General features: G+C 41.3%; 1 protein-coding gene across 11 annotated transcripts in view; it reads right to left on the bottom strand.

The window, feature by feature from the left end:
* Nucleotides 1-26,054, bottom strand: part of AGRN (agrin) — a 704,390-nt gene that overhangs the window by 243,379 nt on the left and 434,957 nt on the right. For all 11 annotated transcript variants that reach the window (XM_082274335.1, XM_082274327.1, XM_082274332.1 and 8 more), the window contains 2 exons: nt 10,010-10,225; nt 4,314-4,538 (listed from right to left, as the gene is read on the bottom strand). In XM_082274335.1, coding sequence (XP_082130461.1) covers nt 4,314-4,538; nt 10,010-10,225 — 441 coding nt within the window. The remainder of the gene's footprint in view (nt 1-4,313; nt 4,539-10,009; nt 10,226-26,054) is intronic.

Raw genomic sequence — 26,054 nt, forward strand, 5'->3', positions numbered from 1 at the left:
CTGAACATGAGAATATCTATGGAATTCTAAAAAAACATTGGGCTATACTCAGGGAGGATCCTATCCTCCAACATATAGTGACACCAGCCCCAGCCATTACATACAGAAGAGCCACCTCTATAAAAGATACTCTAGTACAAAGCGAGTACAAAGGCCCCAATAGAGAGGACCCATGTCAACAAAAAGGCACATTCCCCTGTGGTAGATGTGATCAATGCAAAGTGATAGTCAGATGCAAAACAACCACACTGCCCAATGGTGAAATTTTTCAACCCAGACATTTTGTAAATTGTAAAACTAAGGGGGTCGTGTATTTGATGCGCTGCGAATGTAAGGCCTTCTATGTCGGGAAGACCAAGCAAGAACTAGGAAAACGCATCAATAAGCATATGCAGAGTCTCAATATTGGAGACCTTTATCTACCACTTGGTAGGCATATGGCAATTACGCACAAATACAGAACCCCCAAGGTAACTTTTTATGCCCTTGAAAGGGTACATATACCGGCCAGGGGGGGTGATTGGAACAAGCAGCTACTCCAGCGGGAAATGCGCTGGATTGCTAGGCTTGCGGCAACCACCCCCCCTGGCCTAAATGAGGCGGAAAGTTATAGGCCTTTTCTAGAGGGATTTTCCTCGGGGAAGACAGACTGAGGGTCCTTACTCTCTATGTCCTTTTTCCCTTTGGGAAATATACTCCACACTTCATATAAAAGTGGATAAATTTCTCACTTAGATCTCAAATACCTTCTCCTTATTCAAACTAGGACCATTACGACATTGTAAAACCCTCCCCCTCTCATCCCCCCCCCCCCTCCCCCCATCGTGATTATGTGATAGTACTAAGATACAAAATTTTATGAGATATCAGATCTCTAAGTGGGTCACAAAATCATTAACATTACTAATATACTATTATATCCTAAACTGGATATACATTTAAATTGTCCAAAATAAATATGTGATGCATTCTGCGACTAACATTTTTTCCTTTTGTCACAGGTCAATGCTGAGGGTGGGTTTACAACTACAGACCGGTTTTGGGTCTTCTCTGTGCAAATATCCCCTGATTGGGGAATTTTTGCCCCCCCTGCCCCCCCTCTCCTGTGCACTAGAGGCTTTTCCTTTCCCTCTTTTTGAAAAAACCCCCCCTTTTCTAGACTCTGTTATCTCTTTCTTTCTTCCCATTGTGTAGGCCTACCAGCCAACTTGTATCCCTGTCCATGTAATTGACACCAACATGGCATTTATATCATCCCCTTTTTTTTCTTTTTCCCCTCGGGGGGCTCCCCTGCAAATGAGAGCCCGGCACGGGTGAGACATCTCCTATGGGGACCACCATTAGGCCCCTCAAACATCTGGAGAAACAAGCGTTTCCGGGACGTTAACATTTGGTTGCTATGCTCCATATGTCTCATCCTGAAACCCCTGGTCAATCTTTTCCAGGGGATATACGCATCACCCGTGCCTGGGGCGTTATCTTCTACAGATTTCCCCTTTCTTTAAAACAAGTGTCCACTAGTAGTCTCCATATACAATATAGATAGGTATTATTTATTCCATTCACAATGTTTATTTCACCTTCAATTAAAAATTAAAATTAATTAAAATTATCCCCCCTCTATGTATCTACCGCATGACTATACCGCTACAACTTAGGCGGACATATTAGCGGAGTCTATTAGAGAAAAGGGCGGATATGACGTCACCGCCAGTCCAGCGGAATAATCTCCGGGCATTTCAGGCGGAAATGACACACGTCGGAGCCTTTGATTTGGGCGGATGTGATGTCACCGCCAGTCCGGGGAACTTCCGGTGGTAAAAGACGGATATGACGTAACTACTTACAAAACTCCCGCGAGAATCACCACGAGACTCTGGACACTTGGGTACTTAAGGGGACGCCGAGAGCCAGAACGGAGAGCTATCTCTCCGATGCAACACCGAACGCCTATTGCGCCGATATCCATACATAACAGTGAGTACTCTGGAGGAGACCTATATAACCAAAAACTTTTTTCTTAACTATGAAGGCAACTTATTACAAGAGGGTTTTATCTTATTTTTATTTTTTTCTCTATGTGACTATCAGGATTCATAGGACGAGTAATCTTAGATCACATCCTATATCTCATAGGATGATATGTTGCTGTCCTCATTGGATACGGTGACGACAGGCTCCAATCAGAACGGTATGATCGTCTCAGGTGGAATACCTACTTTTAACTAATAATAAGATATGCAAAATGTATACCGATATAGGCATATTATCCTTGTCCTATACCTTTCAGGCAAGGACTTATATTCCCTTTGGGAAGATATAGGTCTCCCGAAAACTCTTGGAAACTGATGAGATACCCCACACCCTCCAATAAATTAGTGAGGTAAGAGCTATTCTAATCATATTACTTAAATATAATATATACATTATCCTGATCTACCAAAGCTGAAAAGATATATCTCCTTTTCCCCTGATAGGATCCCACTTCAATAAATCCAAGAGATATATACATCGGAAGATAATATTTTCCTGGGAAAAATTAGCTTTTTTCCCCCTTTTTTCCCTATTTTTCCTGGTTTCGTTTTCTCTTTTTTCCCCTCTTTATATGTCTACATGAAAATCATCATAACAGGTGAATTTTACATGAATATTCTCTGTAATAATGTTTATATACATACTTACATTAACCTTGGATCTCTGACAGTTGTAAATATACTCACTGTTTCAGATACAAAATAAATCCTTATACCTGACTCTAGCTCTCAACGCATGGGAGTTCCAAATCCCCCCGAAGGGGAACCTTCTTTTGGGCTCTACTGTTTTGCAGGTATGTCCTTTTAACACAAGGGGTCTTTTCATCCTTCCCCCTTTTCTTTTCTTTTTCTTTTTCTTTTTTCCCCCCCTTTCCCTCTTTTTTCTTTTTCTTTTTGTCTTTTCCCCCTTCCTCTTCTTCCCCCTTTTTTCCCCCCTTTTTCCCCCCCCTTTTTTCCTTTTTTCCTTTTCAATCTTTGGGAGTAGGTTTCCTCTCTAGGAGTATCCTGGACCAGCATGAGGCTTTCCAGGACCTCTTTAAGGGCAACATGTGGTCGCAGATGCTAATAATATATTTTTTACATGTATAAAAAAGTTTTCACTGTAAAATGTTTAGATATATTCTGTTTCTTGGAACTTACATTTGACCATGTATTTCAGGAACATATGCAGACTCCCTGAGGAAGATTTTTGTACTAAAACAAACAGTTTGAAACGCGTTGGACTCTGCTATGTACCTACAACTGTATTGTATCATTCATGCTTTTTTGATTCTATGACTCAAACATGTACAGTTTATGATGATTGTCTGTTACAACCACAACTTTACAAAATAAATAATTTTATAATAACTTCACGTTAAAATTTCTCTTATGAGAGCCTTTACTGTTACCCTTAAAGTCCCACAACCTAAGGGGGTTTCTCTTTCAATTTATGACGGGATTATGGTAACCAATTACCTGGTAGCTATCTATATCATTTTAAACCATACAGTATATTGGAATAGCTGTCTTGGGGGAATATAAAGGGGGGGGGGAAGCATTAAATGAGATACAATGATTTTGCTTGGAGCAAACACTCAGCTATTCCCAACAGAAATCCATCACCTGTAAGCAATGTGCCAATTATTTTTTCCTCTTATTAGACTCTTTAGACGTTCAGGCTTATAACGTTGAACAAAGAAGTGCTGTTTATTATATTATATACAAGTTCACTTGTTGGCAACATAGGTTATTTGCCATTGCCCCCAAGCTTCCACAAGCTAAACTCTCCCCAGAGCTTGCATAAATTGCATATTATTATTGGGTTTGATAATTGCTCAATATTTATTATTATTTATAACATCAATATTACCTAGTTTTTAATGAAGCTGGGGATTTAGGGAACTCATTTTGTTTGGTTGCCCTGGGTTCCCTCCCACATAATCCTGTAAATTATGCTACCATTATGAATCCCCGTTCTTAGCAAGCAATATACAAGGGGCTCATGTTCAGAACTATTGGAAAGGGAAAAAGGAAATTTGGCATTTTTCATATCCACCAGAATACATTTTCTAACTTGCTCTAGAAACCTTATAGCTGGAACATTATTATTTGCTATATGCAACTATATATCATGCAATATCCCAAACCCACTCTAAATCTGTCCATAACTAGAAAACACTTTGACCTTTTAACCAATCTTGTCTTGTCAAACAGAAACAGCTGGAAGATTTGAAACTACCAGATAGTTATATCTATTGATGGCCAAAACCAGTGCATAATTGCCCCCGTAGTACGTACCACACGAGCCCTCAAACTTTTTGTAGAGGTTCTCCTGGTTATCACAAGCTTGCTTGTTGAGGGTGCACTCATTTCGATAATCTTTACCATCACTACCACACACAATATTTTCAGGTATACCAGCACATGTGGTTGGACAGACACATTTTGCAGTTTGTCCATCTGTTGAGCGCACACAGGTGCTTCCATAACTGCAGGACACAGATGAGCAAGGATCTCGGGAACCTATGAGGAAGATAAAGCAACAATATATTATTCTAACCAACCCATGTAAACTTTTTAGATGTGGATCTGTTTGCAATATGTGTAAGCAAGGTAAGTGCAATGCATAGAGTGGGAAGATAAAGTCTCTGTACATAGAAAACACATTCTTTCAAGAATCTATTCAACCATGGTCATATCTGGACATGGCTAGGCTTGGACTGCAGATCTTTGCCATGTCTGAATTCATAGCATCCCAGTTTTTTTAAAGCTTTCTTCTACAAACTTCTTTGCAAAAACATTTTTGATATGCATCAGCTGCAATATTTTAAGTATGCAAATGACCCCGAGCTTGCTGAAAGCTGAAGTTCATCTGAGTAGCATACAAATGAACAGCATTTGCTATCAAAGATAAGGTGTGATGCCATGAAAGATCTTCCAAAGAGGGACAAGTACTGAAGTCCTTACAAAAATATATGTTAACATTCTGCAGTGAACGTTAACTAGACTGCACAATCCTACATATTTAAAAAAAAAAAAAAAAAACTTTATTTCCAACATCGAGTGGCAATTCCATGTGGAAGAACCTTATTAAAAAAGGTACCCACACTTTGAACCTTGATATAAAATAAAATACAGTGCATTGTCTACCAGCTCAGTAGTTCATCCATACATTGCTAAAGTGCCCCAATTTCCTCTACCCTCTTTGTCTATAATCTGGTGATCCCGAAACATACCTGAAGGAGATAAGGGAACATCTTCCATGCTGCCTCTCACAAACAGAAAGCCTGGTCTATAAAATGCCAGAGCTGAGAAGTCAGCAAATTATATTCCAAAGCCTCAGGATGCAGCCTTTGTGCGTTAAGGAGAGGAGTGAGCTGAGAGACTTCTGAAGATACATGTGGGAATATCCTTGGATCCAACTTTTCCTCTGATCGGGACTGGTTCATTCCGCGAGCCTGAGGGGCACTTTATTGAATTCACATCCTTGGGGACTTCCAAATCTCCGGTTCCTAGACAGTTGCCTGCACCATTCTTATTTCTGGTAAGCAGTGGTATATGTTGGTGGTGGTCACAGTTATTGACTGAACCTGTCGCATGGGAAAGATCTGTGGCGGCTTTGACATTTGTTCTTTTATGTCATCAACCTTTTTGTATCTGGTAAGCAGCCTATGATGTTGGTGGTGGTCTTTCACTATACCTAGCACCTACTCCTAATTCATTCACTTAGGGGATTTATACCTAGTGTGTGCACTTCTGTTTCAAATACAGTATCACGCTATGAAAATGTTATTTTATATGCACATGATTGACGCCCATTGAGCTTATTGTGTCGTCTGAGGCCTGGAATCCTTCATAAGGGTCTTCCCCTGGATTTACAGTTGATCTGGAGAGTTACCATCCTCTTATCAGGCGATTTAATTTGCTGTTTCTGGTAAGCAGTACATACATCTAATGCCAATCTTTGTAGAGGAGTCATTATCTGGATTCATTTGGACTTATACTTCACTTTACTTCTTTTTTATTCACTTAATTTATTGTTTCATTGGACTTAATGAGGACTTTCACATGTAATTCATTTTTGGTTCTTTCATTTTAGCGCAGCTTTTTTATTTATATAGCATTTTAACAGGACAAGTTCCACTCAGAACAGGCCTCTTCATGGTCGACCAAAGAAGTTAAGTGCACGTGCTCAGCGTCATATTCATAGGTTGTCTTTGGGAAAATAGACGTATGAGTGCTGCCAGCACTGCTTCAGAGGTTGAAGGGGTGGGGGGATCAGCCTGTCAGTGCTCAGACCATATGCCACACACTGCATAAAATTGGTCTGCATGGCTGTCGTCTCAGAAGGAAGCCTCCTCTAAAGATGATGCACAAGAAAGCCTGCAAACACTTTGCTGAAGACAAGCAGATTAAGGACATGGATTACTGGAACCATGTCCTGTGATCTGATGAGACCAAGATAAACTTATTTGATTAAGATGGTGGCGTGTGTGGTGGCAACCAGGTGAGGAGTACAAATAAAAGTGTGTCTTGCCTACAGTCAAGCATGGTGGTGGGAATGTCATGGTCTGACAACATTGGGGAACTACAGTTCATTGAGGGAACCATGAATGCCAACATACTGAAGCAGAGCATGATTCCCCCCCCCCCCTTTGGAGACTGGGCCGCAGGGTAGTATTCCAACATGATAACGACCGCGAACACACCTCCAAGACTACTACTGCCTTGCTAAAGAAGATGAGGGTAAAGGCGATGGACTGGCCAAACATGTCTCTAGACCTAAACCCTCTTAAGCATCTGTGGGGCATCCTCAAATGGAAGGTGGAGGAGCGCAAGGTCTCTAACATCCACCAGCTCCGTGATGTCGTCATGGAGGAGTGGAAGAGGACTCCAGTGGCAGCCTGTGTAGCTCTGGGGAAACTCCATGCCCAAGGCATGTACTGGAATGTAATGGTGGCCACACAAAATATTGACACTTTTGGCCCAAATTTGACATTTTCACATAGGGGTGAACTCACTTTTGTTACCAGCGGTTTACACATTAATGGCTGTGCATTGGGTTATTTTGAGGGGACAGCAAATTTACACTGTTATACAAGCTGTACACTCACCACTTTACATTGTAGCAAAGTGTAATTTCTTCAGTGCTGTCACATGAAAAGATATAATAAAATATTTGCAAAAATGTGAGGGTTGTACCCACTTTTGTGAGATACTGTATTTATTTTTTATCCACTAAGGAAATGTAGCAGAATATATTTTGGCCTGAACTTGAAGAAAAATAATTAATTTGCAGTTTTTTAACAGAAACTATTTTTTTTTCCCTTTATATATACCAAAAAAAATCAAAACCTAGTGGTGAGTAAATATCACCAAAAGAAAATTCTGGCTGTCACAAAAATCAGTGTTGCATGAGTAATGAGTAATTGTCATTCAAAGTGTGACCATGCTGAAAACAGAAAAATGGCCTGCACTGGAAGGGGGTGAAATATTCTGGTCTTGAAGTGGTTAGATTACTGAACAATAAAATTTCTATGGTGGCCCTGCCCACTACTCTCATGACATTTGTACATTTAGTTACTTATCAATATCATTGCTATGATGTTGGAAGATCAGCTTTAAATACATTCCACATTTAAAGGTTATGTAAATTAAACTTACTGAATGCACTACTAAAAAAATAAAGATAGGTCTTCTTTATTGTAATGAACTAGTGCATGCTAACAAGAAGGGTGTATATATCCTTTGGAATTAACTTTCCATAAATGTTAATGGCACCCCTTTTTGTACACCAAACAATCAATCTAGAATTACAGGCATGCACTGGAATGGTGTACAGAAAAAAAAAATACATTATATATTCCCTTGCCGCCAGGGCTTTAAGGGATCATGATTGCCTGGATTTAGCTACACCAACTCTCTGGTTTTTGCACATACACCAGTTAATAAACACTTCTCATTCAAAGGGAGGATGCTATAAGCACGCAGCATGGCCTCATTCACAGCAGTTACCTCCAGGCTGGCTTCACATGTAAGAGAGAGAGGGCAGCGTGGAGAGCAGAGACAAGCCTCAGCAACGCGAAAGAAAAAGGTCAAGTTAATTTAGTTGGAGAGAAAGGGGACTGGGTCTCGTTTACACAGCGTCTTACTTCTAGCAGCAGCGTGCAGCCTGACAACGCAGTTCTATTAGCATCACTGAAAAGGAGCCAAGCTCGCAGGGAGATGCAGCAGGGTGCAGGGAATTAAGGTCCGGCCTTGACCTTGTGATCTATAAAATCTCCTATTACCTTTTTACTGTTGTGGAAAAGATGCATCAATAAGTAATTCACTGGCGGAAAACAAAGGCCAAATGTGTGAAGGCTGGCTAGATTATTAGGTCAACTGGATCCATTAATAAGCCTAAATTAGCATATTATTTCCTATTTTTTAACAGTTAATTTTCTTCTCTAAATAGATAATAGAGAGATACACAGGAGACCAGAGACTGTTCCATTCCAGGCCTAGCTGCAAGGTCATCTGTTGGCAGAGCAGGCCAACCGGGCACTAAATATGGTTGAAGCATCTTTAAGTGCGGAAAAATAGAGGGATTAACGCTGTTTACCTGGTTAGGGATTTGTGTTGAAGACAGTTAGTGCATAATACATCCCCTCTGAAGCTCTGGAGGGAAAGTGTAGGCTGTATTTTATAGATCTTTCCGTTTTTTTATTTTATTTTGTACTGCAACTGAAATTTAGGAACGCACAAGAAACAACCAGTTTGCTGAATACGTAATCAAGGAAAAAGGAGTATGTGTTATACATCAAAAAAGGAGAGTGCATGGTAAAAAGGTTAAGCTACGTGTTATACATTTGCTCAGGGAGAAGCAAATGCCTATGTGCATTTTATCAGGCCTTGGAAAAAGCCAGGCATCTCACTGCTGTGCAGCAAGGCTTTGATGATGGTGCTGCATGGGCAATAAAGAGAAAGACTGCACATTATAGTATATGTATAGCCAGGGAGCCATATAACAGAGAGGAAAGAGGCCATTCATTATATATCCCATTAGAGGGATGTAAAAATAGGGAGAGAAAAGGCCCCGTACAGCACATCTAATCACAGAGCTGCACGGGCGGACTGGATAAGGCTTTTGCTTCAACAACTATACAGTGTGTTATTACACACCTACCGGGAATTATTTAGGCACAAATCCTGTGGCTGAAGATGCACAAATCATAGATGATGGAGGATCAAAATATGCAATGGTCTTTCTGAAGTTCTACTTTACAGAATTCAGATGTAACAGCTGGGCTAAAGGCCATTCCATGGCATGTGCTTAGGGCAACAGGACTGGGGGCATGGTAGTAGTGAAACTTAAAATGTATTCACTATAGGAGTGTGAAACTTGAGTAAAAGGCACAAGGAACTACAGAAACTGCTTGTTGTGGGCAATGGATACACCATGTCTCTAATTTTTACTGCTTAAAAGTGACTTTTTCAGCATGGACCTTTTCAACTTTATCTATAGACCTCACTAGATGCTCAGGTGCAACAGGGGGAACTGCGGAAACCTTTAAAGACTTTGCAGCTCTGGTAAGCCAACGCCATCATCATTATTTCTTCAGACTCCTGACCAATAGTTTGTATTACCCAGAGAGAACTGAGACAATATACACAAAGGGGGGGATTTACTAAAACTGGAGCGTGCAAAATCTGTTGCAGCTCTGCAAAGAAACCAATCAGCTTCCAGGTATTATTGACAAAGCTCAGTTGAACAAGCTGAAGTTGGAAGCCGATTGGCTAATATGCACAGCTTCACCAGATTTAAGTGATCCAGTTTTAGTAAATCTCCCTCAATGACTCCATTAATGCATGCATAGCAATAATGGCACAAGTGTTACATGAAAACTGCTATCGGTAGAAAGTGGAGCCTCATGAATGGACAGTATCATTCACGCATTCATAAGGCAATCAAAAATCTATATACAGGCTTGGCTGAAAATCAGCATACTTACCACAAGGCCCTTTACTGATAACTTTAATTCTCCGCTGCTGGTTACACTGGGCACGTTCAAGTTCACACTCATTACTGTAGGTGGAGTAGTCGGATCCGCAGACTGGTGCCACCACAGATGGGCAGGCAGTTTTCTTGCAAACACAGGTTGCTTGAGATGGGTCTGTGCTGCTCTTCTCACACGCTGCACCAAAACCACACAGCATTCCTCGACATGCTGAAATGAGAACAGAGAAACAAGAAAAGGGTAAGTAGTTGCAACCATGGATTATCAGTCTAATGGTAATATGCATGACAGAATGATGCTCAGGGCTGTGATATTCTGTCGCTGAGCAATTTAATTCATAGAATTTAAAAACATGTAATAAATAAAATAGCAAAAATAACACATCAGCAAAACATATATATAGGTTTAGCAAAGAAAAGCCCAAAGCGCAGTCTGATGACTGTGATAAACTTATAAAATGTGGCATATGATTGGTTGCTGTGGATTTCTTATATATAAACATTATCACCACTTCTACTGTATATTGCATAACAAATGGATAAAAAATAGCAATTTATTAGAAAATGTATCTTTAAGCCTTTGCCAAAACCCGATGGCAATGAAAAGCATAGCTGCTTTTATATGTATAGTGAAAAAAACTATAGGATTTTGTAAAATATAGGAGATTAATCAAGCACAAACATTCATGCACACAGAATATTTTACATACGTAGGTCTATAGCCAGGAGTCCAACTCAATCCATCCTATCTGACAACCTGCAGAGAGGTTCAGGGTTTGGGGGCAGTAGGTCATTCTATGCGAGTCATTAGTACATTCAAGCCTAGGCTTCTATTGCCCCTAATTAACTGTGGCATTGTGTGACAGCAGAGCTGATCTACTGATGTCAGTCTACAGCAAGAGAAGCACTGTGTGTGGGAGAATTAATATAGATCTGTTTTCACACTAGTATTGCAAGTCTCACTGCGAAAAAAAACACAACCTGTGAGTTCATACTGTCAGGACAACAATACAGATAACGTTAATCTGTCACAAACCCGCACAGTTCAACCAAGCATATATTGAAATCTATTTAAGCAGAGATTGCCTAAAGAGAAAATTACATATAAAAACAAAATCAATCAAAATATTTAGACAAATTATGCTATAAGCGCATCTTGACTTTTGCTGTAAACGTTTAGCTGACCCCACCCCCTCCTGCCTCCTGGGCCTAGCTATAGATCAGCGAGGCAGTTTACCACAAGTCCAAACAGATGGCACAAGAGGTGGGAGAAACAGGCCCAGCTCAACATTTAGGTCCCATTAACACTAATGTAGCATGAAAACTCATGCAAAATTGCGCTATTGTTTCTGCATACACAAAACATGCAAACATTGTGCGTCATGTTTGTGGTGCCATTTATTAGTAATGCCACCCCCAAATGCACCTAAAAGAGCATTCTTTGACAAGTAGTACTAAAAAAAAAAAAAAAGCACAAAAGGAGCATAGTTAAAAAAGGTACATGGGCACTTTTGCTGTGTTTGTGGGGCATAGAGCAGCCCATTGAAGTGAAAGAGCTGTCCTACTTGCGAAGCGCATATGTGTGACGCCCCATATCGCGCTACATAAAAGTGTGAGTGGGGGCTTAAAGGAAATGTCAAGGTGTACAACCAATTAGGGATGAGCTCAGGCGTGCTCGGATCCAAGCCCAAACACACCTGGGGCTGTAGCATTCCCTGCCCTGCAGCCACATGTATACAAGGGGCATGTATATGTGCAGTTGCAGTACAGGGAATGAATTGGAGCTTATAATTGGCTGTATGCAATGACGGGTTCCTAGCGGGATAGCTCAGGTGGGTTAGGACTAGGATCCAAACATGTCTAAGTTCATCCCTGCATATAATGTCAGCTACCTTTATCTCTGAAAATCCTGAGAGTAACGTGCATTTTACACTGAAGGAAACTTCTGCTTAAGCATTTTTTCATTATATGCTCAGCTGATTTTCTTAGGTTTCTGACAAGTTTACACTGAGACAAACTGCAAGATGGTTTTTAAAGAAGTCTAAAATTTGAATTATTGGGATCGCTGTGACATCTGTAAATATTGTCCATGCGAAAATGGTAATAAAGTCTTCAGGGATATTGATCTGTCAGAGGTCAGCAGATCAGTGACTCTTTAGATGATCACTGTCACCTGAGGGCAGAAGGAATAATGGACACAATCTGCCAGCCTGAAGATTATTCCAGGAGGGGACATACATATTGGGAAACATCTATATAGATTATAGACTATGAAGCTTTATACAGCTACCGCCAGCCAAGGCTTCTGAAAAATAGTCGTGATCAGACAGCATAGAAAACTCTAACTACGGTAAATACTACTGTCTTTTCCCTGACAGCAATGCACACCACTTCTTGCTCCATGCTCTACAGTCCCTCAGATGCATATGCCTGAGTATGTTTGAAGTACAACCCTCATAAGAGATATATGCAGCAAGTATTACTGTAGTATCCCTCTGAAATTGCCAGTTGCCTGACAATAATGTCTGTGTTACTGGAACAAGTATAGAGTAAGGATGAGCTCATGCGTGTTCAGATTCAAGTCCAAACCTCCTAAGCAAGCCCTCCAGGAAGCTGTCACTGTATTGGGCTTATCCTAAACGGCTGAGAAATTCTCTGCCCGGCAGCCACACATACACACGGCCCCTCTATATGTGCAGCGGTGGGGCAGAGAATAATTTAGCTGCTTTTTCTTGACCCAGTACAGTGACATTTTCCTGGAGGGCTTGCCCGGGAAATTTGGACTAGGATCTAACATGCATTAGCTCATCCCTACTTGTTCTAGAGACAAAGACAATATTGAGGGAATTGCTTCAGTGTGACAGCACTGGCTAGCCCAGTACAGGTAATAGCTTCCCGGAGGGCTCGCTCAGGTGTGTTTGAACTAGGATCCGAGATGCTGTTTTTTCCTTGACTTCCATTTGTTGTATGCTTGTTCTGGGTCTATAGCTCAGAAGTAGAAAAGCCAAAATGATTCAGCCAAATAGAATTTTTAAAGGGAAGCCAAAAGTGGCAACCCTTCTATTTCTTACATGACTGACGCAATTTAAGATGACTCTCCTATTCAACATTTAAGATAGAAACAATGTGTTAGTTACAGAAAATGCTCTTTAATACTGGTAACTGGTACCATCTGTGTGATATCTTATGAAGCCTTCTTCGACTGGTGACTTTATGCCAGTTTTTGCAAACTATATTTGTAATTAATCAAAGAATATCAGACCTTTATTTCCTTTCCCCTCAGATCAGCCATCCTGAGTCTCCAAGCCTCTCAGCTTCCAGGCTCCAGGTTAACAAGATGTGGCTTGCTTTCATCACGTCAAGCAGGAGGTTTATTAAGACAGGCACTTGTTAGACTGGATCTCAATCAGCCTCAGAGTGGTGTCTATGAATGAGTGATCATCAAAGCCAGATGAGTTGGAGATACAAGTGCTTCTTGTGCAGTGGAAGGCACTGATGACCCTTCATTGCTGTATCCACAGTGTGCAGTATGGAAAGAGTTGATGATGCTAGCAGGGATACAAATTCTACTGTCATCAAAGTGCCCACAAGTACTTCTACAAGGTTCTGCTGCAGCTGTAAATTAACAAGCTCAAATTGAGAGCTGCTAATACAGTGCACAGTGCATACTGTCAATCTCGGATCCTGCAGGCGAGACATAGAAATCATCATGCCGATTCATTACTTTTTTACTCCTAAAGGGCACTCATCTTCCAAATTAAATAGGAGCAGTCGCTGAACCTATATTCAACATATACTATTGATAAACCTTGCAGTTGCTAACATTTTATAATTTTTTTAACAAGTTTTTGCTGACAATAAAGTTGTATTTGCTCAGAATGTACCATAAAAGACTAATGATTTCACATTAGCAAACAAATGACTCAACCTACTGCAAATCCTGTACAGTTTAGAGGAATCTTATCATAGCAGAAATATGGAGGATATCAGTGCTGACCAGCTTCTGAAAAGGATGATTGACTGGCAGTCACGCCGATCATCTATTAATACCTATAGTCACTGACCTGGGGTGCTTCTGCAGATCAGGAATTGTGATTTCACTTTGACTTTTTCAACATGACAATCATACTTCTTGATCAGTCACCAAGACGAGATGGCATTATAAGTTCTATAAACTTATATGTAAAGTGCTGCATAAATTGACAGTGCTATATAAGTACCTGTAATAATACTAATAATAAACCAATTGCTATGTTTTTTTTTAATTTTATTTTAAGGGACTATCTTTCAGTTTGTGATTTGATAGTGAAGGAACAGCAAAGCACTGATAAGGTCAACCCATGCTCTCCCTTCCAGTCAGCCATTTTACTGTGCAGTATAGTAAAACCTGACCCTGTTGTAGTTTGTTCCCTCCTTCTTGAACTGAAATATATAAAATGAAACTATATAAAGATGGATTACTGTAATATTTAAAGTGGTTCTAAAGGCAGAGGTTTTTATTTTATTTTAATACATTCTATGCATTAAGCTAAAAAACATTATGTATGCAGCAGCCCCCTCAATATTTACTTGAGCCCCATCTCGATCAAGCGAAGTTGATTGACAGTCTCGGCTGTCCAGGACGCTCTCTCTTCATTGGCTGAGACAGTAGCGGGCACCATTGGGTCCCACTGCTGTCAAAGTCACACACAGAGAGGAGATTCCAGGCATGTTTCTATATCTTTGAGAAATATTAAGATAGATGAGCTTAACCACTTAAGGACCAGGCCTAAAAATCAGTTTTTGTTGCTAGAAAACTACTTAGAACCCCCAAACATTATATATATATATATATATATATATATATATATATATATATATATATATATATATATATATATATATATTAGCAGAGACCCTAAAGAATAAAATGGAGTTTGTTGCAATATTTTTTATCGCACCATATTTGCGCAGCAGTCTTCCAAACGCAATTGTTTTGGGAAAAATTAACTTTTTTGAATTAAAAAATAAGAAAAGAGTAAAGTTAGCCCAATTTTTTTCTATGATGTGAAAGATAATGTTACACCAAGTAAATAGATACCCAACGTGTCATGCTTCAAAATTGCGCACGCTCATGGAATGGCGACAAACATAGGTACTTAAAAATCCCCATAGGCAACATTTTAAAAATTTCTACAGGTTACCATCTTAGAGTTACAGAGGAGGTCTAGGGCTCAAATTATTATTCTCGCTCTAACGATCACGGCAATACCTCACATGTGTGGTTTGAACACCGTTTACATATGTGGGTGGGACTTGCGCATGCGTTCGCTTCTGCACGCGAGCTAACGGGGACAGGCCGCTTTAATTTTTTTTTTACCTACCGTATTTTCCGGCGTATAAGACGACTGGGCGTATAAGACGACCCCCTAATTTTCAAGTTAAAACATATGTTTTGGGCTATACTCGCCGTATAAGACTACCCCCCTTCCGAAGCAAGGCAACACCATTGAAAAACATCAGATTTCTCATAGCTCTCCAAGGTACCCCAAGTACTATAATACATGTAATCTCTCATAATATCTCCAAGGTACCCTAAGTATAAGTATTACCAGTAGATGTAATCTCAAGACGCTGGCTGTGCGGGAATCCTGTACCGGTATACCGTATGTACTGTAGCTTCGGCTACATACAGTATACCGCGCTGAGCCAATCACAGTGAGCAATGTATTCTATTATTGAATGCAAAGCCTGCTCAGATTGGCAGAGTCAGAGAGGCGGGCTGATGTTACTCCGCCAATCCGAGCAGGCTTTGCATTCAATAATAGAATACATCGCTCTCCCTGATTGGCTCAGCACGGTACACTGTATGTAACCGAAGCTACGGTACATACGGTATACCGGTACAGGATTTCCACACAGCCAGCGTATTGAGAGCTTACATCTACCGGTAATACTTATACTTAGGTTACCTTGGAGATATTATACTCGGCGTATAAGACGACCCCCCATTTTTGGGGGATTTTTTTGAGGTTCAAAAGTAGTCCTATACGCCAGAAAATACAGTATTTATTTTATTATTTTTTATTTTTACAAAGTTTTTTTTTTTAAAAATGTTTGATCATTTTTATTCCTATTACAAGGAATGTAAACATCCCTTGTATAAGAAATAAGCATGACAGGTCCTCTTTATTGTGAGATCTGGGGTCAAAAAGACCTCAGACCTGACATCTACAGTAAACCCCCGTTATATCACGATTCAGTTTTTGCGGTCCTGGTATATTGCGTTTTTTTTCTTAAGACCTATTAATATTATTTTACTAATTAAATATTTTTGTGTTTTCCATTGCTCTTGCTCTGTCTCTCAGCATCTTTTATGTGTTTAAATGTGTTTCTATTGTTTTAAAAGTGTGTTTACAGACCTTAAAACGCTTCTAAAAGTACAGTTAAAGTTATAAAAACATGCCTAGAGTCTATTTAAATAGGGTCTTTCTATTTCGCAGATTTTCAATTTTCGCGGGTGGGTCCTGAACGTAACCCCCACGATGGAGGGGGGTTTACTGTACACTAAAAAATAATAATAAAAAAAAAAAAAAACAGTCATTTTTTTTCATGATGAAAAAAAATTGTCTCTTTAAATCGGTTTGACGTCGCTCCGGTCCTCCAAGACCATAGAGCAAGATGGCCCCCACTCGACTTCCTGTCTGTGAGGAGCGCGGACCGGATCGTTTTCCCCGCTGCTGGCAGGTCTGGAAAGCAGGGAAAATGACGGGGAAGCGGCGGGGGGAAGGCAACTCTTTCGACGCACCGCAAGGGTGATCCTGCGCGAATCTGCCACTGGGACCACCGTTATGTGAAAGAGGACCTCCCATCGTTTCAAAAAATACTGGGGTTATGGCAGCTATCTGCTGCCATAACCCCAGTATTTGTTGTCAAAATACCGACGTAAATCGACGGCAGGTGGTCCGGAAGTGGTTAAAGAGGAAATCCAAACAACAGACATTGCTCACTGAATAGAGAATCACTAGTGTGTTAATGCCGATTTGTTGTCCAGTAGTCAGCTGACACTGTAAGCTGCATAGCTGAAATTGGAAATATTGGCGCCACCTGTCTGGTCTTATTAAATAAAAGATTTGTATAAATCACAAAAATTAGTTGAACAGAATTACAAACATTTTGGCAGTTAAAATAGTTCACAGATATGTATATTAACTGTGTATTTATTTATCTGCTTGGAGTGCCACTTTAAATTAAGTTTGAGCTCTACTTTCTATTTGAAGTTTCTGTTTCAGATCTGCTTCAGCATAATTTATTTATTAGTTTCCATCCCCACTGAACCTGTACCTGAAAACCTGAAATCACAAGTTTGCAAGATACAGCCTCTGACACTATCGCTCGGCTAGATCTAAAGAAAGTTAATTTATTCCATCTCAGAAACTGGCAACAAATTAGGCTGCTAGCGCTTAACAACGGTGATACATTGTGCCTGTAAAGCAGAAGCTCCCAACACAAGGAACATCAGAGACAAACAGCTCATAGAATGAACCCATTACCCCAACATCTTACATCTGCTGCTGCATCACAATGCTAATTACCAGGAACTCATTTGGTAGACAAGTGGCCCATATTGAGACGTCCCGGGCTTGTTACAAAACTGAGTGATCTAATGTGATGCACAGGCACATTAACATGTCAGAGTGTAAATGAACATCTCCTCTGCTCTCAGAGGCAAGCCTCTAACATAATAGGAACCTCAGGTATCCTAAATAAACAGATCTGAAGGCTGTAAACTGCCTGTAGGTACTAAACAATAGGTAGCTGTCAGAGAACAGCTGGAATATTTCACAAATCTTCAAATCCAAATATTTTTAGCCAGGATAAGACACAGTACAGCGGATGCAAGGCATATCAAACTGTATGGCATGCATGTTGCCTACATTGAGATGACTGCCGAAGCCTAAGCTTATGGACATTTTTTTCACAATACAGGTATTATTTATAGATGCCCTATAAACTAGCTGAGCCACCAATTAAGACTGCAGAAAATATACTACTGCTGTTATAGATCATTGTGATGACTGCCCTGAGTGTCGTAGCTACCATATTTTAACCCCATTCAATGCGCAGTGTCAATAACACAGCTCACTGCTGGATTAGTTGCCATGGCCTTAAAGTGGAGTTCCGGCCTATTTTGCAACTTTAGTGATTCCTGGAGTGTTCGCTATGCTGATCAACAATTGGGCATTTTCAATTTTTTTGGGGGGTCCCTTACCTTATTTTCAGGGCATTTTTTATTGTACTTCCTCCTTCTCCCCCCTCTGTGGCCACGGCCACCGACATCACTTCCGCCTTTGCATTGCATCCTGGGAGCTGTTTGTCATCACTCCCAGGAGGCTGGAATCAGGAGAAATCCCAGAACACTTCCTGGAATTAGGAAGAAGGACACAGCAGATTACACTGCGGCTTCAGATGCCCACGTCTAAGATGGCCGCGCCCAGACTACGCTTATAAAAGTAAGATTTTGACATCTCCGCTGACACCCACTGCTATCCACTTCCGATCCTGTCCATGAAATCCGGACGGATGGAAATCCTATTTTCTATCGGTATGGAGGATCGGATCGTTCTCATCCGATCTCCCCATAGAGGACAGTGGGGAATCTGACAGCTCCGTCTCCGCACACAGAGCGGAGACGCAGCTGTCACCCGCCTGCTCAGACGGATCGATCCCCCGCTGAGCAGAACGGACCTCGTCGGAGCTTGCACCGTGTGAAAGGACCCTTAAGTGGAACTGTGATCTGACTAGGGACATTCAAGTTTTTTCATATTAAAGCAGTAAATGTTCTTTTTAAACAAGGCCTCTCTAACCTTTGTAGATGCAGGCACTGCAGAGAAATTCATCCCTAAAGTAATATTAAAGGTAAAGGAAAAAAAATAACAAACACGTCACACTTACCTGCTCTGTGCAGTGGTTTTGCACAGAGCATCTTGGATCCTCCTCTTCTCGGGTCACCCGCTAGCGTTTTGGGCCCCCCCCCCCTTGATGAGTGCCCCATAGCGAGCTGCTTGCTGTGGGTGCTTTTATGGGTGCTCGCTCCAGAGCCGGTTCTCTGTGTCCAAAAGACACAGAGAGCACGGCTCAGCCCCGCTCCCGCCTCACTGGCTGTGATTGACAGCAGTGGGAGCCAATTGCTCCTGCTGCATCTCAGCCAATCAGGAGGAAGAGACCCGGGAGAGCCACGGGTTTCGTGCATCTCATTCGATCAAGATCAGAAGATCGGGCTTAGGTAAGTATTAGGGGGGGATGATGGGGGGAAGCTGCACACTGAAGGTTTTTTACCTTCATGCATAGAACGCATGCAGTGACAAGCTCACTTTTAAAGCCCTTTTTCCAAGCAGCATCTTATACCTACCTTCCCTTTGCTTCCCTGCGGTTTTATTCAGTGTAAGGATTGAGGGAAAGAACCCTGAGTAAACACTTAGTCAATTCCAGGACAGGACTATCCCCTCTGCCCTATGAAATGAAGCTGGTATTTGCATGTCCATTCATCAAGCCCCAGCACTGTGAAAAGGGTGGAAGGGGAGTAAGTCACATGATCCACTATGCCTGGCACTTCTCTTCACTTACCTACTTCTCTTTGTTCCTGGCAACGAAGAGGTTGAAAGGGGGAGCAAATGGACGATGCAATATGCCAGAGGGAGGCAGGGAATAAATAAAACTGCTGCTTTACCCTGCATAGGCCAAAAAGGTTCATTTCTAAGCTGTACCATCAGCCACCCTGACTGGGTGGGCTCAGCATCTTTTTTTGGGAGTGTGTCCGGTACTGAAATGTAATCTGCACGCATTCATGGATTTCCACAGCTCTACATTCAAAAACCAAAACTTTTTTTCTGTTTGTTTTTTTGGAGTTTTATATATATTTCACCCAATTTCTACATCAAGCTACACCTTCTGACTGGTAGACGACATGCACAATTTCAACCATCACACAAACCCAGTGTTTTGGACGCTGAGCGCCTACTTAGCGAAAGTGACAAATCAGGAAGCGGCTGGATGCCTTCAGATAGAAAGAGCATGTCGTTTGTGTGGAAGAGTTAATGACACAATGCTAAATCTTTAGTGCGGCAGAGGCAGGAGAGCTGGAGTGGAATTAATACAAGAGCCGTGAGCTGAGCAGTATGCAAATCCACTGATCACATATCCTGAGGCTTGGGCTATCCTCCCCCTCCTTGATGCAGAAACACCTCTATCTCAGGCAGACTATGCTAATGTGACCCAGCTAATCCATACAGCCTACTCATAGCCCTGACCAAAGGACAAGTATATGGGGGAAATGAAAACTGCCAGAAACAGGGAGATTATGAGGCCATGCTTAGAGACAGTGAAAGAACGGTACGGCAGAATAGAAAACCAAGCATTGCAAAAAAAAAAAAAAAAAAAATGCGAGCGAGGAGAAAATCAATATGGAAGTGGTGTCACCAAACAATGGTTCCTGAGCAGCCAATGCCTGAACCTTGACTAAAATCATCTGCACTCTGATGTCTTCCCATAAAGCCAGCTGCCTGGGAGACCGGACCTATTGCCCTTTTACTTTCTCTGCAGAAATAAACAAACGGCAATGTACATACTCAGTACTCTGCAAGTCAAACATTCTCAGCTTTATTTAATAACCTGCAAGAACAACGACTCCTTAAGCCAACCCAAATCAATCTGAAATCACATTTTATCGCCATAACTGCACAATACGCAAAAATATGGTTGGCTACTGCAGCTTATATATAAATTTGTTGTTCCATATTAATAAATAACATTTGGTATATTAATTATTGTTGACTTAAACAAAAATGGTTTTGCTATTGCTTTACAAACACATCAAGTCACTCAACATTTTTCTATTTTACACTAATATAACACTCCAGTCCAAAAGCCCTATTCTTTCCAATAAGTTATCATGGCTATTGTCTGAAAAAATGTTTTCATATTGTCAGTGATCAAGAAGAGACTTCTGTTCACTAAGCATATCATTTTTTCTCTAGTTCTGACCATTGCTATATTGATCATTAGGCCCAGTAAGTCTGTGCCTATAGGGAACAAAGACAAAGAAATAGCTCTTCCTCAAATCAACAAAGTTGATAGAATGGGAAAGGAATAAAACTCATCAGTATATCTTTAGCTGTTTGTATCCCGTTGAGGGGAATCCCCTTCAATTCCTGCGCCAGAGATGCAACAGGAAGTAAAAGGAATTTTCTACCAAGTGAGGGGAATTCCCCTTTAAACACTTTTCACCAGAACAGGTGACCCCATAGGAAAAAATATCATCACCTCTGGTACAGTTCTGGTGGCAATTGTAAAATTTCGGATCTTCCACTACTTTCTGTGTCAATGACAATGGTCACCAGGACAGTTAGGGTTCATTTATACAAGCTTTGTTCTCAGAGAGTGATACATGGCAGATCTCTTTCAGAGGGTGTTTGAGAAGCAGTGAGAGGCATTTTGTCTCCTTACAACCTGTTTTACGCCTACAAACCCACATCACAGCGCCATGGCTTTTTTCAGTTAAATGGGTCATGTTTGATGGGGGGTACTGCCCACAGAACATAATAAAGTATGGGCTATGTAGTTAAGAGATATGGGGGTACCATCATCCTTAAGGCAGTAAATATAGAAAACTAGGGTTAACGACTACTATGCCCCCAGAAAGGGGAAGGATGGACTATCTCGGTACCCAAATATTTACAATAACAGGATAAAAATGTTAATGTTATTTATACATAAATATTAAAAATAACACATTTCCACATACATGAATGAAAGCAACAATTATAATTTCCTTAGTTTTCCATTTTCCTCCCTTTCTCCCTTCTTTCCCTCCCTCCTCCCCTCCCTTTTCTCCCCTTCCTCCCTCCTCCCCTCCCCTTCTCCTTTCATTTCCTTCCCCTCTCTCCCCTCCCCTTCCTGTCTTCTCTTTCCCTTTCTTGGCTTTTCCTTTTGTATATGTCTATGTGTTTGTTACAGATGGTACTTTATACAATTCCTCCTGAAGAAGCGGTTGTTGCCGCAAAACATGTACAGGATTCACTTTACATTGAGGATTGATTATATCTTGTGTCCTCAGCTTATGTCTGAGGATACTATATTGCCAGCAATAACTGTCTAGAATAACAATTTGAAAATGTTATTATAATTGTTGATTTTATTCATGTTAGTGGATATGTGTTCTTTTTAAGATTTTTTTATAAATAAAATTTAAATATTTATCATGTTATTGTAAATATCTGGGTAATGAGACAGTCCATTCTTCTCCTTTCTGGTGGCATAGAAGGGGTTGCCCCTAGTTTTCTACAATGCCCACAGAACATGACGGGGAGCTATTTTTTTTTCATGCTGTGGCATGTGTATGCCCCTTTGCAATTTAAAGTGGTGGTAAAGGTAGAAGGTTTTTTTTAACTTAAACTGGTTGTAACCGTTACATATACATAGAAAATTGCTAGCCTCAGGTGATACATATACAGTATGTGAAACAAATCCTTCTGCATAAGTTGTACCTGTTTATCTGCAGTCTTCGCTTCTCTACATCTGTTCAAAGTCCAGAATTTATACAGCTTTTCTGAGAGCTGATTGGAGGGAAGGGACACCCCCCCCCCCCACTTCACACAGGAGCAGAGCTGAGGTTGTCAATTACAGGCTGTGTGCTGGAGCTCCCTCCCCTGTCACCTTTTTTCTCCTAGTGGTGATAGCAGAGGAATGAAGAAGCAGACAGAAACTACACTTAGTGCTCTAGATTGAGACAAGTACACACTATAGAGGGATATGCTTTCTTCATATTCAATGTCTGAGGTTTACAACCAATGCACAATTACTAATGCAATTTGTACATTAATTTAAAAAACCTTCTGTATGCAATTCCTTCCAGGTTCCCCCCCCCATACTTATCTGAGCCCAAGCTCAATCCAGTGCTGTGCCTGAGAGTAGTAGCTCTCTCTCCTCACTGGACATGGAAGCAGCAATGGAGGCCATTTGCTCCTGCAGCTGTCAATCACAGCCTGTGAGGAGAGAGCAGGGGGCGGGGCTGAGCCATGCTGTGTATCTATAGACAGTGAGATGGGTGAACAAAATGATAAGTCTTTTGGGATGATAAGTCGTTTGATTTACACATATGTATTTTAAATATTTAGTGTATTGGCTTCAATTATTGTCAGACATGAGACAGAAGAATACACGAGACAAAAGTATACACGTTTTATAGCTATTCAAAGTCTAATCTAGAGCTTAAAGTGGAGTTCCACCCTAAAATTACACTTACCTCCATCTTCCTGCCCTGGGTCACCTGAAAAACAAATGGATAATCGCAATTTTTTTTTTTTTTTACTTACCTCGTTAAGAAGAAAATATACTTACCTTACTTCCTCTTCCTCCCCCTCGGCGGCCGCGGCGAGTCATCAATTCCTGGAATGCAATGATTCCTGGGAGCTGAACGTCATCGCTCCCAGGAATCAATGCGCCTGCACCGGCCCCGACGTCAGTTCCGGAGCAGGCGCCGTCATACCTTGCAAAACAGCTTCTGGGTATGCCCAGAAGCTGTGCAGGGATGACGCTGCGGCACCGGAAGTGATGGTGGGGCCGGTGCAGTGCATCGTGGGACCGAAGAAGACGGAAGAGGACACAGAAGAGGATCGCGCTGGCTTCAAGCTGCCCACACCTGAGATGGCAGCGCTGGAGAATACATTTTCAAGGTAAGTATTTCTTCTAAAAGGTAAGTGCAACCCGGGACAGATCAGAGGCTAGCCATTGTGGAATGCACTAGCCCTGACTGTCCCGGGGGTATTTTTATTAAAAAAAATGTTCACTGGGTGGAACTCCGCTTTAACTATTGAGCACCTATCTCCTGCTATCCTTTGACCTACAGTATTAAAAAACAAACAAAAAAAAACACTTATTACAGATAATATAGGTAATACAGATTTTGTGAGGAGCTTAGGTTATAGGACAGCAGGAGGCATGAAAAACAGTTTAGCTTCAGAAATAGCATTTATAAAAGTTTTATATTCTTTAAATCCAAGTAGTATACCGACTGACTCTAATTAGCTACCAATGCTGTGCAACTTAGATTCGTCCATAGGAAAAGGGGTAAGGGCAGTGCAAAATTGTATGTTCAATTAAAGTTCTTAAAAAAAAAAAAAAAAAAAAAAAAACATTCCAGGAGTAAAATACGAGGACAAAGAAAGTAGCATCATTTTACACCCAAACAACAGTAAAGCCTCCTGCCCTGGAGTTTACGGTATCACTTTAGTTTGCTGGAGGTGCAAGGAACACAAAGTAATTTGCTCAAGGTCACAGGCAGCTGTCGCCAAAACCAAACCTGATTAACCCGCATCTTCTGATATTACCAGGCCGGGTCTTTGTGACACGTCGCACTGACTGCAGGGTCACACCGGATCTAAGAAGAATAAAACGAACTGCTGCCTCATTTAGCAGCCACACACGCACTGCCGGGGAAGTGCTATTCACATGCATGAATATATATTTTTATTGACAGGATGTCATCAGAGAATGCGCGGCTTTCACTAATGGCATAGGAAATTATGATGCAATAAATGCAGCAGTCAGATGATGTTTAAAGGGAATCTATTAGCTTCTTTATGGTATCATATATATTTATTATTAAAGCTGATGAGGGCCATGTAATAGTTACAGAAAAACTGACTTATGCTCACCCGTGAAACACAAGCTTAATTTCTAGAATCCATTAGGTTAACATGAATTTACAACCAACATAAGAAAATTCAAAAGGCAGTATGATAAAAGTAACAAAGAAAACAAAAACATGCTCAGTCTAAAACCATACACAAAGTGGGGCTTGTCTACTAATGACAAACAGGCTGTCAGGGAAGACACCCCCCATACAGGTAGAGGTTTGCAGGGCATATATATGCGCATGTGCAAACCAGCAACAGTTCAGGCACATATACATGGTTGTGGACCAGGAAACGTGCAAAGGCAAATGCACATGCGCACTCATGCACACACATGCGCCTGTCACTAATGCTGGCACCAGGCGTGCTATTTAAACTGGTTGCAGTATGGACTTACTGCTATTTGGTCTGCAGCTTCTGTGTGTTATTCCTGTTTCCTGTGCTGACCTCTGATACTGATCCGGATTACTCCTGACTTACGCTTGTCTGCTTAATATCCCGACCTCGGCTTGTTTTTGGATTCCTCTTTTGCCTTCTGTCTCTGCTCGATCTACCTGAATGTTACCGACCCCACTCGTCTGACTCTGCATTTGCTCACCCAGTATGCTTCAGCTGCTTCTACAATCTGCCAAGCTCTGTGCCAGCTTACCTGCCACCAGCCTGTCTGCTGCACAACCACCTGCTGACTACTGCCATGCAGATTACTGGACTGATCGCAAGCGCTCCTACGTCACCGTGCTCTTGTGGCTGCCGTCTTCATATCAGTAACCCCTGAGCCGATGCTGTACGAGAGGCTCTACTCTATGCTTCAGGCTCACTGACCAGGTACCTGACACAGGCTGTTCACTTTGCAAGCCTGCCTGCCACTGCCAGGCTGCATACTCATAAAAGGGACTTTTATGGATTGTTGGAGGGATGCCATGGCAATTTTGGGGATGGTTTTTTGACATGGGGTCCCCCTTAAAACCCATAGCTGACCTGAATGTCCTGAATGGATTGGATGGGGGCCAATGACAATTTTTCGTGTACATTCTACTGTCAGCTGGGAATGAGTCATTTGTTGTTAGGATGCTGGTGGGTGCTGGCTCCCAACTAATGACTCATCCCTGCTGTCAACTGGGAAGCTCTGGCTGATAAAAAGGATGAACCACTGGTTGTTAGGACACAGGTGGGTGCCGCCTCCTTAAAAACCTGCAAAAAACACATAAAAAGCACATAAACATGCATTTTACATGTATTTTTTGAGGGTTTACATTGAAGTCTATGGTGACAAAATCCACACTGCAACCACACTAAAGGGGCACCTTTTGAAGTGGTGCATTGAAGTGAATAGCCACCATAAAGAATAATGTGGTTTCCATTGTCATG

This window comes from Pelophylax lessonae (assembly GCF_965119305.1).
Source record: "Pelophylax lessonae genome assembly, chromosome: 12".
Lineage (NCBI taxonomy): Eukaryota > Metazoa > Chordata > Amphibia > Anura > Ranidae > Pelophylax > Pelophylax lessonae.